Source organism: Fragaria vesca, linkage group LG2 (genome assembly GCF_000184155.1).
Source record: "Fragaria vesca subsp. vesca linkage group LG2, FraVesHawaii_1.0, whole genome shotgun sequence".
In the NCBI taxonomy this organism is placed as follows: Eukaryota; Viridiplantae; Streptophyta; class Magnoliopsida; order Rosales; family Rosaceae; genus Fragaria; species Fragaria vesca.
In genome coordinates this window covers 4,458,043-4,476,117 of record NC_020492.1, presented here as the reverse complement: position 1 = coordinate 4,476,117, position 18,075 = coordinate 4,458,043, and the positions used below count along the sequence as shown (strand labels likewise).

Sequence of the window (18,075 nt, the reverse complement as noted above, 5' to 3'; positions counted from 1 at the left end):
GTTGTCTAGTGATTTGTCACTCCTACAAAAAGCCCGACTCAAGCCCACCCCACATGAAAGAGAGAGAAGGAAAAATGGAAGCCAGAAAGCCAAGCCCACCAAGTCATATTGTTGCTGCCTAGAAGACTAAGACCATACCCAACTATCCCTTCCTCTATCTCATTCGGTTCGATTCGGAGGATTTACCTACTACCGTATCAGTTTGGTGGCTCTTCAGCCCTGAACCACATGGTCACACCAACCTGCTGCCCTTGTTACCAGCGCTGGTAATGAACAAACAGATGCCGACGCCACCCTCGTCACCAATCAAAACAGATCAAAAGCAAATTTGTACAAATAAGAAACAAGAACCTCTGCCTATGAATCAACTAACCGCATGCAATCGTACACAAACTTGTTGCCGCTTTCAGACGCACGATGGCGCTCCCCCAAAACTTATCTAGTCGCTCAAACCCGTTGTTGAAACAGCCCTAACGAAAAACAACCTTCTCAGCCTACACTCACCTCCACTATAGAAAATGTGATCCAATGGCACCTTGGGCATCGCCTTTGAGATCTAGTTGTTGACTGTCGCCGTCGCCTTGCTAACACTCAGCTCCGCAGGAGGCGGAACGACTCTGATATTTTTAATGTTAGCCTTAGTTGTATTCATAATCTTGTTTGACAATTTGCAAACAAATAATATTGTTATCTTGCACACACACGGTTAGCGCTAATTATGTAGCCAGATTTAGGTTTGTTGTTAGGAGTTAATACCGAATCCAACTTCATCATGCAATACATTCATCACGCGTTAAAAATGGTATTGAATCCAAGTTCATTAGGAAAATTATGGTATATACATATATCAAATTCCTAAAAACTTCTGTGGTCTATGTACTAGTTGTGTTTTGCAATAGTGATGTATAAGAAATGAAGGTTATCGGTTAAGAATGGAATTCTTCAATTAAATTGTAGGGGATTCTATATACCATGTATACTATTTGCCATAGTATTTTTAATCTTCCTAAACAAGTATATTAAAGAACAAAATAAATGATTGAAAATTGATTGACAACCAAATATTATATATCTAATCGAACACGTGGTGAAATTTCTTATTAATTGTGTATGTCCAAACACATAGTATAAATATCCCCTACTCCAGAGAAACAATACATCACAAACAAAACGTTTACAAGAAATTTTCTGTTGAGTCCGTTTGTCGTTGCAATGGAGGTTAGGACCAACAAAGGTCGACAGAGAATTGAGATTCGCAAAATACAAGATGACAATAAGAGACAGGTTACATTCTCTAAAAGGAGGTCTGGCCTTTTCAAGAAGGCTAGTGAGCTTTCCATCCTTAGTGGCGCAGAGATTGCGGTAATAGTAGAGTCACCTGGCCGAAAGACTTTCTCTTTCGGCCATCCTTCTGTGCTTACAGTTCTAGATCGTTATGAGAATGAGAACCCTCCCATTGCAAATAATGACAACACTGAGCAGCTCATGGAGGTTGTACGCAGAAGAAAAATGGAGGATCTCATGACGGAGTTGGCTTCTATCAATGAAGACTTGGACATGGAGCTAATAAAGAGTCAGCAGCTTAGTCAACAAGAGACGGTCCGCCAAGCTCAACACTGGTACGAGAGGTTTGTTGACGGAATGAACGACAAAGAACAACTAAATTTTTTTAGGAATACATTGAGGGAGCTACGCGGTAAGGTCGCCCAACATATTGAAATGCTGCAACAAGAACAAGATGAGATGACGCAGCAAAACACTACAATATTGGCAGCTAGTGGGCCATTTGGGGACTTCATGCAGCCGAGTGGGGTCGTTGCTAGGCCGCTTTATAGGGGCGAGTCATCAAGCCACAACACAATCAATCTCAATGATGTTATGTTTCCTTCTCCTCATCTTCACCCTGCTGGACCATTGAATCCGAATCTCGGAACTCCACCGTTTTTCTAAGGATATCAAGAAATCGGTCTCTACAGCTTTCAGTTTCTAGCCTTGCGTATGTGTTTTCCTTTTGCGTCATTTCTGTTGTCTTTCCATCTTAATTCCGTGTATGTTCATTTCTTTTATGATTATGTATGAATTTGCTTCCAAAAATAAATAATAAAATAAAAATAAGTCTATTTTTGTTTACTTCATTGTCATTTTTTTTTCTTTTTACCCTTTGAGCAATGAAAAGTAAATCTTATAATCACTCGGAGTAAAAATGTAACAAAGTACAAATAGTAAACTGTGAAAACACAGTAGAATATCCACAGTAAAATAAACAAATATCAGTTCAAATCCCACTGCGAGAATAAATTAAGAAAAAAAAAAAAAAAAATACCCGGCGCCAACAGTGTGTGCATCATCCCGCAACTGTATACCAGGAATTTCTCCACGTCAGCACCATATGGATTGAGCCTTACAAGAAAGAGAATAGGAAATAACAGATTAAATTCCAAAGGTGGTTGGTTGGTTTTCCCTCTCACACTCTCCCATATGTGATAGGACCTTCTTCCGATGAGCTTCTCCGCCAAGCCTCAGCCACTCGCCCTCATCTCATGCACGCCTCACTCCCGCTCCCTCCGCCGCGACTTCGTCGGATGCCCCCACACCCTCCGCCCCCTCGCCGGCGGCCTCCGCTCCCTCCGCAAGAATCGCAACCTCGCCGGCGCCGGCGGACGTCAGAATCCTCCGTCGAGGTTGCTGATTAAAGCGTCGCTGAACTCTCACTCGATTCTGGTGTTTGTCGCCGTGGTGACGTTCTCGGCGGTGTCCGTTGTGTACTTGAACCGGTGGTTGAAGCCGAAGAAGAAGAGCAGTAATAGTGCTCCGGTTGGAGAAGATGGACGTATTGATTTTGATGCGTTGAAGGATGAGATTAGAGAGGCGAGGAAGGAGGAGGGAGAGGTTCAGGTGCTGCAGTTTCACAACTCGTCTGTGATTTCTGCGCAGGAGTCTCTTTCGCCGCTGGTGTTTGAGTCCACGGCGGTGCTTCAGCCGCTGCGCTTCCCCAAAGAGGTGACCGAGTTTGATAAAATCGACTCGCTTTTCGAGCTGCCGAATCTGATGGGCGACTCTGATTTTGGCTCTGTGACTGTAACTGATGATGAGGAGGAGGAAATCGTCACTGAGTCACCTTCTGTGTCTGGAAATGATGAGGAGAGTGTTGAAGTTGGTGAAGCTAATGGCTTTCGTTTTCTTAATGGAGAATCGGTGAGAGAAGAGATTCACATGTTCTATGAGGCCGAGAAGAATGAGATGAAGTTGGATGAGAAGAAGTTCTCTTCGTTTCTGAGAAATAACACCCTCACAAGATCAGATTCCTTTGGACAAGTTTCCCATCAGATTACTACAGGTAATGCTTAAGCAAATATCAAATTCCGACTTCATTGATAGTTATATTTGCAATTTTATGACATGAAGATACATACTTTGCTGCTGCTGCACATGAAAAATTGTTTCCTACTGTACCGAATTTATATACCTTGCTTTTTGTTTAGAGAATGTAAAAGGCAAAATGCCTAATCACAAAGAAGGCCATGTCCGAAGCAGAGGAGACTTGGGAAACGGCAATGGATATGTAGCTGATACAGAACTAAGACATTTGGCTAAAAAGAACTCTAAGACTGTGCCTCAACCAAATGGAATACAGACAAGTGACACACATTATATTTCCGAGCAATTAAGTGCTTATCATCGTTTGCTGAAGGACGGGAGGTATGTTTTATCTTTCTCATCTCTGTTATGAAGTTCTTTTAATTGTTTCTAGAAATCTATTGGTAGAGTTTGTACCAGCCTTTTCACTTTCAAATTTTTTCTAACATAAAAGCTTATCAATGATATGGGGTTCTTAGGTTATCCGACTCTTTAAGGTTGCTTGAAGATTTGGAGAAAAAGGATTTGTTGGATATGAATAAGGTAAGGATGTAACCTTCTGTTGATGATGGGTTCTCAATATTTGGATTTTGTGTCTTCTCAAGCTCTATGATATCAGGTTTATCATGGAAGGTTTTTTGAAACCTGCAAGAAGAAAAAAGCTGTTGATCAAGCTTTTCGTTTCATCAAACTTATTCCAAATCCAACAATGAGTACATATAATATGCTTATGTCTGTCTGTGCGAGTTCTCAAGATTCAGAGGGTAATTACTATATACACCTTTTGCAGATGTTAATCATTTTTATTGTAACAGTAGTTCCTGATCTCCGTATTATGGTTTTAGGAGCTTTCAATGTTCTGGGACTTGTCCGGGAGGCTGGGCTGAGAGTTGATTGCAAACTTTACACCACTCTGATATCAACATGTGCTAAAAGTGGAAAAGTCTACACCATGTTTGACGTATGATATCTTCCTTTTGACTTCTGTTAGTTCAGAATGACATAGACACAGAGTTTTAACTGAAGATGTCTAAACTTTGGATTGACTTATTTAGTCACAGTACTTCCAGCAGGCTGAGAAAACATGCTAATTTCGCTATTTATATCTGTCAAAAGACTTCCTGGTTTATTTAATGTATTTGCTACTTGAAGATGATTGTCCATATCATGCTTGCTGACAAACTTTTACCATGTACATTTCACTTGAAATTCCTGTATGTGCCTTTTATGTTTTTGTTTCAGTTGTTATATATTTTCATTTTGTAAAGCTTTAAAATTTCATTTTGTTCAATTTATATATGGTTTCTTTATTGTGTTACCTCCTTGAAGATGATCGTCCATATTGCTAATAGAATGTTTACCATTGACATCTCAATTGTATTTCTACTGTCTGTTTTTATTTCTCGTTTATTCTATTTATATATTTATTTTTCACTTTCTGAAGCCTTAAGTTTCATTTTGTTCAACCTATGTAAACGTTTGGCCTTTACAGCTTTAATACCTAATGAGTCCTTAGTTGGAATTGTTTGTATTGAATATGCCTGGAAAAGTGGAATATTTTCTCCGCATGTGCGTCTTCTAGATTCACATTTTATTACAACTAGGTTTTTTCTTCCCCAGGTTTTCCATGAGATGGTTAGTGCTGGAGTAGAACCAAATGTACACACATATGGGGCACTGATCGACGGATGTGGTAGAGCTGGGGAAGTGGCAAAGGCATTTGGTGCCTATGGGATAATGAGGTCTAAGGTACTATTACACTGACAAACATTACAATCTCTTTTACTAGTTACTGATACCAGACAATCCTATTTTTGGTTTTGTAGTAAGTGGTTTCTTGTTTCTTCCTGCATTGCAAGTATATTTTCATGCTGATAAGACGTTACATGCAGTAGAAAGTGAAGCCAGATCGAGTTGTATTCAATGCGCTTATTACTGCATGTGGTCAATCAGGAGCAGTTGACCGTGCTTTTGATGTCTTAGAAGAAATGAAGGCAGAGACACAACCTATAGAACCTGACCACACAACTATTGGTGCACTGATAAAAGCATGTGCAAATGCTGGCCAGGTTAGAACTGTCAATTTCTTTTGAAAAGCTGCGCCAGTTAATTTCATAAACATGTGTTGCAGATTGTGACTTGTACATCTCTTTTGTATTCATAGCCTTAGTAAACTGATATTCATGTGTTTCTCACTTTCTTGTAGGTTGAAAGGGCACGAGAAGTGTATAAGATGATTCATAAGTACAAGATTAAGGGCACTTCTGAGGTTTACACCATAGCCGTTAATTGTTGCAGCCAGACTGCTGATTGGGAGTTTGCTTGCACTGTATATGACTACATGAAAAAGAATGGTGTGACCCCTGATGAGGTAACTATTCAACAATACTTGTTGTCATTCAAATATATGCTTTGTGCTCAGGTTGTACCAACACTAGCTGGCCGTGACTTGTGACATGATTCTTCAACAATATATAGATAAGTTGGGAAGTTAGAAGGATCTGTAGAAGAATTGGAAAATATAATTAGGTTATCTGTTAATTATTTTTCTTCATGTGTTAGGGCAGAAGGAAAGAATCTTGTACGCACGTCAGCAGTATTCAGTGATCAATAATCATTAAGATCACTCTGGTGATACAATCTCAAGATTTCTCACATATACTTTTGCCCCTAAAATCAGGTGTTCCTCAGTGCATTAATAGATGTTGCTGGGCATGCTGGAAAGCTAGATGCTGCCTTTGAAATCATACAGGATGCAAGTAATCGAGGAATACAAGTTGGAACTGTATCATATAGCTCATTGATGGGTGCCTGTAGCAATGTATGTTTCAGATAGACCACATCTGTGGTAAACATTCTTATGTGTTGGAAAAAAGAAAAGAAAAGAGAAATAACTGTCATTGGTTATAGTCCTAACATGCCAACTGAGAACGAATAGTCAATCAGAAGTATCTTATACAATCCTATTTCAACACAAAACCAGGTTTTGTTATTGGTTTTTCATTTTCTGTAACAAAAGTAATGTTTCCGTGTGTGTGTTAGTGAAATGGAGAGAGATTTAAACATTTTGTTGTTTGTCCAATCAGAATAGGATTCACTTTGAACATTACTTTTCCCTAGGCTGATATAGTGGCTTGGAATACTAAATTTTCTTAGAAATTCTGGTACAACCTTACAAGAAAATTAATTGTGTAGTCTGGTGGTGGGGAAATAAATCAGATGCTTTTCCCAATCGAGAGAGACTGATTCTGATTAACTTCTCAACTATTTCTCTTTACTGCTGCCTCTCTTATGCTGTTAAAACTTCAAAATGATTATTAAGTTGCATGTTTCATCCTTCAGGCCAAAAATTGGCAGAAAGCACTGGAGCTCTATGAGGATCTTAAGTCTGCTAAAATTGAGCAGACTGTTTCAACTATCAATGCTTTGATTACGGCCCTGTGTAAGTGTCTAAATTTTACCTCCATCTCTGTCCAAAGCGAATATAAGAAAAGATGTGATGACAATGCAATTCTGCTTTTGAAATCATTAGTTGTTACCTTTTCCATGACTTTCATATAAATTATATCGGTCTGTAATTTAGCAAAACTAATTGACATATCATATAATCACTTCAGGTGATGGGGATCAACTACAGAAGGCTATGGAAGTTCTGTCGGAAATGAAGAGCATAGGACTGCGTCCAAACAGTATAACATACTCCATACTTGTAGTGGCAAGTGAAAAGTAAGTTCTTAGACTAGAGTTGATGTTGCACATATGCTAACGACTGGTTTGTATCTATCTACGTATTCTAAAAGTAAAAATGCAACCTCTTTCCTGTGCATCCTGATTGTAGGAAGGATGATCTAGAAGCTGGCTTGATGCTCCTTTCCCAAGCTGAAATGGATAAAGTTGTTCCAAACCTCGTCATGTGTAGATGTATTATAGGTGAGTTTACAGTGGTTGCTAATTTTTCATGTCCTTGATTTGGCCGCTGAATGGTTGGATGAAATCTTTCCCACACTTCTATGTGGACTGAATCTCCAATGTAAATGAGGACAACTTTACCACGATGCCTTGAATGCCACTGGTAGTAATGGTTGACAATTATAGAAATTTTACTTCCATGTTTCATTTTTGTTTTGTTTTGTTTTTTTTTTTTTCTGCACGTGGATAGCTATCCTTCTCTAGCCAAATCACCTGCAGTTCATCATCGTATTTCTAATCTCTGTTTATTCGAAATGACTTTATACTAAGTCTAGCTTTCTCTAGATATGAATTTTAATTTTGTCTTTTCTTTCCATGCACTGTCACACAGGTGCCAAAATGCTTAAAGTTATGTTTCTTATGAGATAATATGTAGATTAAGTCATTCTTATCATCCTGTTCATCCTATCTTGGAGCTTCAAGGCGTGATGAACTAAATGCCTGACTTTTTCTGTGTTTAGACATACTCATTTCTTCAAATTCTATTATATTGAATTGCCTTTTACAAATTTTTATTCACATCTACATTTGAATTCCTTGAAGGCATGTGTTTACGGAGATCTGAGAAGGCATGTACCCTTGGTGAACCTGTCTTGCCACTTGACTCAGGCCGACCACAAGTGGATAGTAAATGGTATTTTATTCTTCTTTGATTTTATGGGAAAACGCAACATATTGGAAAATGCTTGTCACTTATTATGTATATGGCATTTTCTAGAACATATAATGGAACGAGTTATGTGAGAAAGGGGCAACCTGTCGCTTTTATACTAGTATGTAGAGGTTTGCATTTGCATTAACAAATCAAAAGAAAAAACAATTGAAAGAAACGGAGAAGAAAAGTTATGAGATTAGAGAGTAACATTTGCTACCAGTATCTGGAGAGAAAGCATCTAATTAAGGACTATATATTTTATGTTTGTATGAAAAGTTTTAGACCGTTTGATATATTTCCTGAATTTTCTAGTTAGAAAAGGAACCATCATATAGCTTTCTTGGCTAAAATCAGTATTCTAGGTAGCTTCTCTTAATTATTTTTATTTATTTATTTATTTTTTCTCTTCTTTTGTAGGTCATCAGTGGCCTTAATGGTCTACAGGAAAACTATTGTAGCTGGTACCACTCCTACCATTGAAATTATATCACAAGTTTTGGGATGCTTGCAGCTCCCTTACGATGCAGCATCGAAGAATAGAGTTATTGAGAATCTTGGTGTAACGGCTGACATGTCTAGAGCTTCAAAACTCTGTTCACTGATAGATGGGTTTGGTGAATATGACCCTCGTGCATTTTCATTACTTGAGGTCAGTTAGATGCTGAGTTGTTCCGACTTTTATTGGACTCATGGTTTTTCATAAAACTAACTGGAAATTCTGTTCTATAATAGGAAGCTGCTTCACTTGGAATTGTTCCATGTGTATCCTTCAAAGCTAGTCCCATTGTTGTTGATGCAAAGAAGTTGCAACTTCATACTGCTGAGGTCAGTACTATAGTTTCTTTTACCTTCAAAGGTGTTGTAGTTTATGTTGTAGTTTATGGTGTAAGATATATCTGAAGAGATTAATAATGTACAAAAATGAGTACCTGAATGTGCATGTGGGGATTATCCGACTCTTTAAAATGTCCTAAACCATCTGGAAATAATTCTCATTCCCTTCATAGTATTTTCCTTACTTTTAAATGTCTCTTCAAGTCTTCTGAGCTGCAATATGCTCAATGTAGACAGCTGAACTTTTCATGTTGAGTAAACCGACCTTTCTTGACAATCTTTGAAGGTTCTGGTTTCATTCAATAATTTTTATTCAGTAAACAGAGCTCTCTCAAAAATAACAAATTTAACAAAATTGGGCACGTAAATTATATTCATGAAATCCTGTTTGAACTTGCCAGGTCTACATCTTGACTGTTCTGAGAGGTCTCAAACATCGGCTTGCTGCTGGTAATATAAACTACATTTTAGTTTTTGTATTTATTCCTTTTGTTTTGAAACAAGTGTTTTGATGTTTGAGCCAGTGTAGTGCATAATGAAATGCATAAAAGTTTTTACTGACAAGCTTGTGAAAAGTTTAAGAAAAGTTTTTACTGAAATTAGAATCAAGATCATTTTCCTGTTTATAAAGCATGTATCTTGATTGCTTTGTTTCTCCTCTGTTGTATCATTTCTTGCAGGTGCCAAGTTGCCCAACATGACCATATTACTGCCTGTAGAGAAGACACAAATTTTGTCTCCCAAGGGGAAGTTGAAGACAATCAACCTTTCAGGAAGGTAAAATGGATACTCAACTTCCTATTGACCAGAATAAAAACTTACTATTGCAACCAAAATCGGATTAGTTGAATTTAGATACTAATGATAATTGTAAGCTAATAATCAAGATAGGAGAACCTGTTATAAGAATGAACAGATCTCTTAAGATATCTCCAGAAATGTGTGGTTGTTGGTTATGTTTCGAAAGATTAAATACATCACCACTCTAGAGCCGAGGCTGATCAACTACTTCCAAAAGGATGGACAATAATTGTAGCTCTTGGAAAGTAAGAAGTAAGCAACAACGAAATTAGTAGGGAGGATCTAATGTCTGCAGATTTAAGGGTTAGCATATGTCTAATACCACAACCTTCATCCCAATATAGACACAGTTCATGGATTTTCAGAGAAGTGTATACTCTTTTACCTTTTTTTTTTTTTTTGTAAACTATAACATCTTTGTTTAACAGGGTTGGTCAATCAGTTGCATCATTATTAAGAAGGCTTGGGATAGATTACCAAGGAAATGAATCACGTGGAAAGATAAGAATCAGTGGGTTAACCTTGAAAAGATGGTTTCAACCAAAGCTTGCTTCACCATTCACTGGGAAACTGGCAGAATTAGGCTCATCCCAGTTGCGTCTGGGGAAAGGAATCATGCATCAGCAGCGCAATATTCGAACTGGAAACCTTTCCTTGGATTGAGGCGCCATGCATGAGATAGTGAAGCCACGGAGTAGTATTTTTGAAGCATCTAATGCATTTTTCCTAACTTCGGCTGATGTTCCTATACTTACCTGAAATTGCTTTGATTTTGGGAAAAAGAAGTTCAAAGCTGCTTACTTGCATAGAGTTTATAGAAGGGTAATGACAGACAGCCGAGGAATGGTAGTGTGAGGCATCTACATGCTCTGCAAAGCCAATTTATGCCAAAAGGGGTGAGATGCATGAAATGATATCAGCATTGTCAGCATGATTTCCACTGTGAATTGTATGTTTAACGGACTCTGCCATTCCACTGTCTTTGTTAACCTTGGAGCTTCTGTGATGAGCTTTTCAATTGCATCATGGGAGTTATACTTGTATGTAATAAGACAAAATTAAATCTTCTCTTGGTATATATAATAAGCGGGGTAAAAGTTCTACCAGATCAGGTAGATAAATGACAATTGATCTTGAATCACAACGTGATACAGTTTTCTTTGGGAGACGTCAAAAATAGTTATAGTACAGAAAGGTTCAGCATTCCCCTGCACAAGGATGGCATGCATAAATCGAATAGTTGTATTGGTGATTTTGAGGATTAAGAAACAAACGCAATTGGTAAGCCAGCTTGTGTAACAACTCAATATTTTATTTTAATTTTGAGAAGAAACGAAAAAACTCGATATTTCATGAAGTTCCTAGGTAGAATTGGTAAGTTACTGAGCCATTGCAGTTGCATTGGTTTCATGTCTAGGTATGATCCCTTCAACAATTGGGTTCCATAAATCTAGCTTGACGATTTCATGTATGCATTGATTTCGATTCATCTCCCGTTTTCATAATTCAGTCGTTGTGTTGTTCACACTTCCCAGTGGACAACTCCTACCTTTTCTTCTCCTTATTCGCAGAAGACTCATCTGGATCAGGCAATGCGATAGCTGGCTTCACCTGCCATGTCTGAACACCCTCCAGCTCCGGTACCGTAGCCGGTACCACCAGAACTAGGAGCCCGAGCCCCTCTAGTCACCTCTTGTTGCCAAGGGACAGGGTATCATAGCCTACATGCTTATCAAGGGCAAAACCTGAGGGGTGGGATGCAAGGCTCGCAGGGGTTTCATATCTAGGCTCCTGATTGTGATAGTGATCACTAACCTATCTGCATTACTACACACTACACAGTCCATGCAGTACGAATACTTCATTGTGCTCCTAAGTAATCTTACTAAGCATCAGTTTTCTTACTACCAACAGAGGCCATCACTACTTTCAGAAGAACCACTTCAGAAAGTCTGCATCAGGAGCTCGAAACACTCAAATATGAGGTCGTTCAGTCAGTTTCAAGAGAATTAGTCGTAGAACCTTACACAAATCTAAAATCATGTCCCATATTTTCTCGACTGCAGATATTGAATCACGATCTTGATACTTGAATACTTCGTCGCTAACAGTGGAATTTAAAAGATTGAAAAACTCAAAGAACAGTACCCATATACAACTTTACAAAATGTCTAATTTTCTCTAGCTCTCTAGCATTCTAATCTTATCTGAAAAAAAATTGAAAACACCACCCGTACCAAATTCTGTAGTTCGGCAACAAGGGTAGCATCAGCCACTGAGGGACTTCCAAAATTAAAGCAAACTAAAGGAAGCCACAAGTCATTCAAGAGTCGCTGCCTTTTCCCTGCAATGAAAACAAATGTAAGTATGATAGTCAGCAGCTGTGAGGAGCTAAGATAGAGAGATGGACAGTACAATTTCAAATCTAGAGCATAAGGCCACGAGTCATTCAAGAGTCGCTGCCTTTTCCCTGCAATGAAAACAAATGTAAGTACGATAGTCAGCAGCTGTGAGGAGCTAAGATAGAGAGATGGACAGGACAATTTCAAATCTAGAGCATAATGCACATGGCCCTTCTTTTGGCTTTTAAAACTTTGCCTTCACCAGGCTCCCATTGGCTTCACAAATCACAGCAGAATATACCATTTACATGTGTTTCAGAAAAAATAGAAAGAGATGATTCTCACCAACCTTCACTTTTATGCCTTGGCAAAATGGACTTCCACAACTGCACCGAAATGCCTTAATAGGATGATTTTCATCAAAAAAATCAATCCCGTAATCCTGTTATGGTTTCTCAGATCATTTATCAGCAAGATACTGAACTTCACATAAGCACAAAATCCAAATCGACTGATTCAAACTTATGGAAACAGTCAATTGGGTTACAAAAGATAAATTTGGGATAACATTTAACAGTCTGCTTAGCACTCATAATAGTATAGAGAATAAGTAACAAGATAAGACATGATTCTAGCTTTCATGTGCATTCACCACATGAATTTGCCTCTCCACAATAGATGTCTAGTAAAGGAAGCTACCATAAAAAAAGCAAGCCAACTCACCCAAGTCAACTCTTCTAAGGCATTTACTTTCCTGGTAGTAAAGAAGGCAAGCTGCGTACAAGCAGAAGGAAGATGATAAGGGATACTTCTCATAGAATGTAAAACCAGAATCAAACACATAGACCATTCAACATTTTCAACATGTACATAGTTCAGTGTGTATATGTTCACGTGTGGCCCTAAAAAGGAAGCAGCCAACTTCATACATGATAATAATGGCGGTCGGGAGTCTCCACTTGAACTGGGATATCAACCAAGTTTGCGTCAAAGCATCTGCAATTGTGATGGATTAAATACAAGGCATGGCAAATAAAGTAATAATAAATAAAGTCATCATAAATCTATCGATGATAAGCATCCGGGTAATTTCTAAAAGACAACTTATTTATTGAACATACAGTACAGCCTTCTCCAAATCCACAACTGACACTAGTTTAATTAAAGCAGACAAATTTAAAAACTGATGATCTTTGTAAACATTAATGAATATGAAAATTGCTCTTATATCATGGTAAAGAAGTAAGGAACTTTCACGAACTTGCAAGCAACTTATGCAATTACACCTAAATTTTAAACCACAGGCACCAAAATACTGATGTATTAATGGATCAACATGCAGATTACTTGTAGGGAATATTATCTGCTAACTGAAGACACAAAGTTAAACAAAGAATGAATTCTATACAGAACAAATGCACATGGACCGGAAAACCGTACCTATGATTGATGAACCTTGCAACATTGCCGTGAAGCGTCGCATCCAGACAGAGCATCATCATCCCTCAAAATTTGTTCTGACCCCCAATCTGCATCTAGTATCACGGGGTATGTATGTCTCTCACTACCAGTACTTTCCATATTCCGCTCATATAACTCATTGTTAGTCAATATCTCCCCGACATATTCACAGACAAATGATCCTTTCTCTAAGACCTCTAAGGTTCTAACTCCCCAGCCTTTTCCTTGAGGAGTCCAGAAAACCTGAAGCATATCCGAACAAGAAATATCTACTAGTCAGTTAGGTTACCTAATTATTTACACACAACAAATATTGTCACCTAAATGACATGAGTGCTAGATTACTGAGCAAGAAGTATTGAACTAGATATCAACTAAAGTATACAAAAGATGCTTCAAGAAGGACTACATGACTAAAAGAGCAATAAACGCGATGTCTAGTGCACTCATCTAGAATACATTAGTAAAGAAATGAAAATCTTTACAATTTGCAGCTTCAGATAGCTAATTCTTTACAATATTCAAGATAAAAATGGTTACTTCTAAGAAGCAAGCATCCCTGGACATATGCAAAATATACTCTTGAAAATTAGAGTTAACACAATATGAAAGTATGAAACTTCATTTTAGTTGAGAGAAGACACAACTTGTAAGTCTTTTTCTTGAAATGGTTTCCATACATTTCAGATGATACTTAATAAGCTAGATAAATTTTCCATGGAGAAAGTTAGTGACAAAAGGTACAATGTGAAACTGACCTGCAACTCGCACGTTATCCCCCTTTGTACGACACGATTTCCACACTGCATGTCACATCCACATTTTCTCCAGCATTCTTTAATAAAACTCCGGACCATGTGTCCTTTGCATTCTTCAGGCATGTCTTCATTCTTAAGACAGTCTTGACAATAAACACGAGGTTGCTTCTCCGGTTCGCTCACCTGAGAAATACTGTTACTTAGAAATTCTTCTTTTAGTAGCCCTTCTGGTGTGTACACAAACTCCCCACCAGTTTCATGAGCACACGCACAAGGAAATGCCGCTGACAGACAATCTCCAGAACAACCTGGGCAGCAATCCTCGTCCGCGATGCAAGACAGTGAAATATCCAGATTGGCATTTTGGGATATGATGTTTTGTGGAATGTAATTGAACTTTGGCAAGCTCTCCTTTCCAGCATCATCTACTAAGGATATAGGCACTTTTTCAGTTGATTTGGTTATGTCTGATATATAAATGATTGGCTTCTTGTCCTCATGATTAACAGATGCACCATTTAAGTCTGTCATAGGTCGCTGTATTCTACCAGCTCCACTCATTGGTCCTGTAACACAAAGGTACTAGCTAAGGCCTATTCAATAAGATATATATGGAGATAACATATATGAAGCTCGTGTTGTCTTCATAATCATGCATCAAAGTATCGAACCAGACCTTTTGCAGGTGTGAAGCAAAAGATGCAGCCAAGAAAGAATAGGAAGAAAGGAAAAGATGTTGACCTTTGCCATAAAAGATAATATTATCATGCAGTGGAGAGATATATATACATACCTGGACGTCTCATTGAGGTTTGTTCTGCAGAAACTACAACATCATATGTGGATACCTCATCCTTTGGCTTCTTGAAGTAGTTTGTGTGACTAGTAAGCGAGACTGCTGATGCTCTTTCAGGATGTAATCTTCCATTTCCAGAGGCCACCTTACGGGGCAACTGGACATTACCACTGTGAGTGGAATGTTTGAGGAGCAGTTCAAGACTTGATCCAGTTCTTGTAGAGACCTGGTCTTCCTCAGTCAAATGCACTGTTTTACTTGGTCTTTCATCTCTGTTTTCTGCTTCTCCCTGTTCAGGAATAGGTAAGAGACAACATTCATTAGTACAAATTCCTTAGTTTCTCGTATACAAGCTAGCTACTAGCTACAGTAGTTGCACATCCATTTACATGTTCCATTTAACTCGTTTTTCTCCAATAGTTTAAACATTAAGTATAGTTATTGTCTAACATTTTAACTCCTATATAACTTACAATTCCTTAGCAAAAGAAACATAAACAAATGCAAATATAAAGAACAAAAAGTAATCTATAGAAACTACCTTGTTCTCCTTCATTTCAAAGTACGTATCAAATAGAACCCTGTAGTTGTCTGCCTCAACATGCTCCCAGTTCTTGGGAAAAACTTTGTACAAGTGTCTGATGACAGGTCTGATTTCGTCAGTACAAATTCCCAATGCCTTTGCCGCTTTAAAAGCATTAGCAATTTGCATTTTACTAGGAGTCATGGCAAATGCAGAAGTTGGTGAACACCTGATCTGATACTAATTCAGAGGTCACTTGCTCTTTATGCTCCAGAGAATTGAAGTGGTACCTGCAAAAGATTGTGGGGCTTGTGAGATGAAGCACACGGCACATGAAGCTTTTACACCACAACCAGCATATTTTGGATGCCATGTTAAGTTCCTTTTATCTTTGATTCCATTGTTTCATTTTATAAATATTACAACAAACAGAAGTAAGAATCAATGGAGTCCTTGAAGCAATGCAAACACCAGGAAATCTGATGTGCACACTTTAAACTCTTATCAAGCGTACATACTCACACTCGTTACTTTTGTTGGATTTGAGGCTTAGGGGCTGAAATTTTAGTCCCTTCTGCCCATCCAACACCACGCCTATCTGACATTAGCAATTACAAATGAAAAGCAATCAAAAATTGGAATTCTTTCATTCTACATTTGTTTTCTCAGCAGTCAACAGTACATGGCAGTGATGGCACAAGAAAAACTACTCAAAAAATTAAAACAGACTACTCAAAACCACAAAACCCTCTCTATTAGGTCCCGTTTGGTTTTCAGAAATTGAACTAAAATTGGAAATCCCAAGTTGTAATCTTTATTGCATTCCACTATACTCCCAAGAAAAACCACTGATAAAACTACACAAAAGTTAACTTTGAAGAAAAAGTAATGATCTTTCACACACAGAGCTAATACCCAGAAACAAGATTTCTACTTTACTGATAAAACCACTGATAAAACCCACTTTTGTTACCTTTCTGTTTGCTTCCCCAGAATATGTAGGGAAATTGGGCGTCCAAAGATTTCTACTTTACTGCATGCTATAAAAGAATCACCATTGCTGTACATGCAATACTAATTCATTACCCAGTAAAACTTGTTAAAACGCTTCATTTGGGTTCCCCAGAAAATGCAGGAGAGGAGAGAACTAGAGAAACCCAAGATTTATCTTCCTCTGCTACCACCATTCTCATCAACCAATCCAGAAGTAACAGATGTAATGCCAAATCAAGAACACAAGACATTTACAATCCGCACCAAGCCTAAAACCCCTTCCTGGTTCTCAAGAAAACAAGAAAGAAACCACAATAAAGAAAGAACCCATTTTCACAGTAACCGAGAGGCAAAAATAAACATAAGTCAAAACCCAAATAGTATGACAGTATGACTGTAACAAGTTATTATTACCAAGAAAAACGAAATTTTAGTGACACGACACCCACATGAGCTTTGATACTTGGGAAATGAAAATGAAGCAAATATCAACACCAAAATCAAGAAAACTCACATACGTGAAGAATCAAACCTTGTTAATCTACAATAATAGGCAAGGACTAAAATTTCGCCGATCGTGGAAATTTCGACGGTCCAAAAAACGGATATTTCGATGGAAATTTCGAGGAAATATCGATTGCAGAAAAAAAAAATGAGAAAATTGACGGAAATTAGTAGAAAAACATGGAAATTTTAAATGAAACTTTGAGAGATGTTTGTTATCTCAATTATCTATTATAATTGACAAAAAAATCTTGAATAAACATTAATCATAGTGAGTTTTAGTTATTTAAGGTGAATAACTACGTGCTGAAGTGCTGAACCAATGATAATTCTTAAATTTTTACTGTAAAGTTTATACATCTAATTTTTTTTTGATGGCTGGATACCCAAAGGAGGCTAGGCCATCACGCCTTATATACATATGATCAACATGGAATTACATGAGTGGTTTAGAGCCACATAGAAGACCTATGAGGTACATAAATTTTTCACTATCTTTCATCGTTTCTTTGTGTAGAGTCTTCAGTATATTGTGAAGAGTAGTCATTAAATGATACCTCACCTTTGTAGTTTTTGTCATATATTGACTTACATGCCAACCATAAGGGTCAAGAGGGATTGACTGTGGATTTCCGTATTGGAAGTTGTAAGGATTGGGCAGCGCTTGACCTTGACCATAACCATAATCATTGGAAGATTGTACATCAGACTGTGACCATGCCGTATCACTTGATTTAGTTGATTGCACCCCGTAAGGCATGAAATAAGTTGAATAAGGCATTGTCAGATTTTGGCCATAAGTGTATGGTCCATCATTGCCTCCTCCCACACTAGATGAGTCAAAAGTGGATAAAAAATCATATTCATGCGTTGGCATTCTTCCTTGGCCTCTTTCTCTTGGTGTATAATGTTTTCCTATAGCTCCAATACCAGAACCTGCTCTCCTACTTCCATGATCACCATCTTGTGTTGCATGTGTGAAGTTTGGCTCACAAGTGAATGGGCTCATATGACCAGGTTGGCTCCCATTGTAATCTTGAACTCCAACATCATCTCCACCACCGCCGTAGCTTCCACTATCA

General features: G+C 38.0%; 2 protein-coding genes and 1 pseudogene across 3 annotated transcripts in view; 2 read left to right on the top strand and 1 right to left on the bottom strand.

Moving 5' to 3' along the window:
• Positions 1-1,212: 1,212 nt before the first annotated feature.
• On the top strand, positions 1,213-1,950 carry LOC101297510 (agamous-like MADS-box protein AGL62-like). The gene has a single exon (XM_004292101.1). The coding sequence runs from the start codon at positions 1,213-1,215 to the stop codon at positions 1,948-1,950; it is 738 nt and encodes a 245-aa protein (XP_004292149.1).
• Positions 1,951-2,499: 549 nt separating this feature from the next.
• On the top strand, positions 2,500-10,603 carry LOC101297215 (pentatricopeptide repeat-containing protein At4g34830, chloroplastic-like). The gene is made up of 18 exons (XM_004292100.1): positions 2,500-3,337; positions 3,483-3,699; positions 3,837-3,900; positions 3,977-4,121; positions 4,203-4,318; positions 4,978-5,106; positions 5,253-5,426; positions 5,564-5,728; positions 6,038-6,178; positions 6,700-6,799; positions 6,975-7,083; positions 7,196-7,287; positions 7,870-7,960; positions 8,399-8,630; positions 8,714-8,806; positions 9,217-9,265; positions 9,496-9,592; positions 10,045-10,603. The coding sequence occupies exons 1-18, from the start codon at positions 2,500-2,502 to the stop codon at positions 10,277-10,279; spliced, it is 3,087 nt and encodes a 1,028-aa protein (XP_004292148.1). The 3' UTR covers positions 10,280-10,603.
• Positions 10,604-11,752: 1,149 nt separating this feature from the next.
• LOC101296928 overlaps positions 11,753-18,075 on the bottom strand; it is a 15,343-nt pseudogene continuing 9,020 nt past the window's right edge. Inside the window, exons 2-10 of the transcript XR_184121.1 lie at positions 17,586-18,069; positions 16,011-16,094; positions 15,515-15,736; positions 14,971-15,262; positions 14,178-14,743; positions 13,399-13,662; positions 12,888-12,954; positions 12,682-12,732; positions 11,753-11,960 (exon numbers count right to left, since the gene is read on the bottom strand). The product of XR_184121.1 is annotated as an uncharacterized LOC101296928 (transcript). The remainder of the gene's footprint in view (positions 11,961-12,681; positions 12,733-12,887; positions 12,955-13,398; positions 13,663-14,177; positions 14,744-14,970; positions 15,263-15,514; positions 15,737-16,010; positions 16,095-17,585; positions 18,070-18,075) is intronic.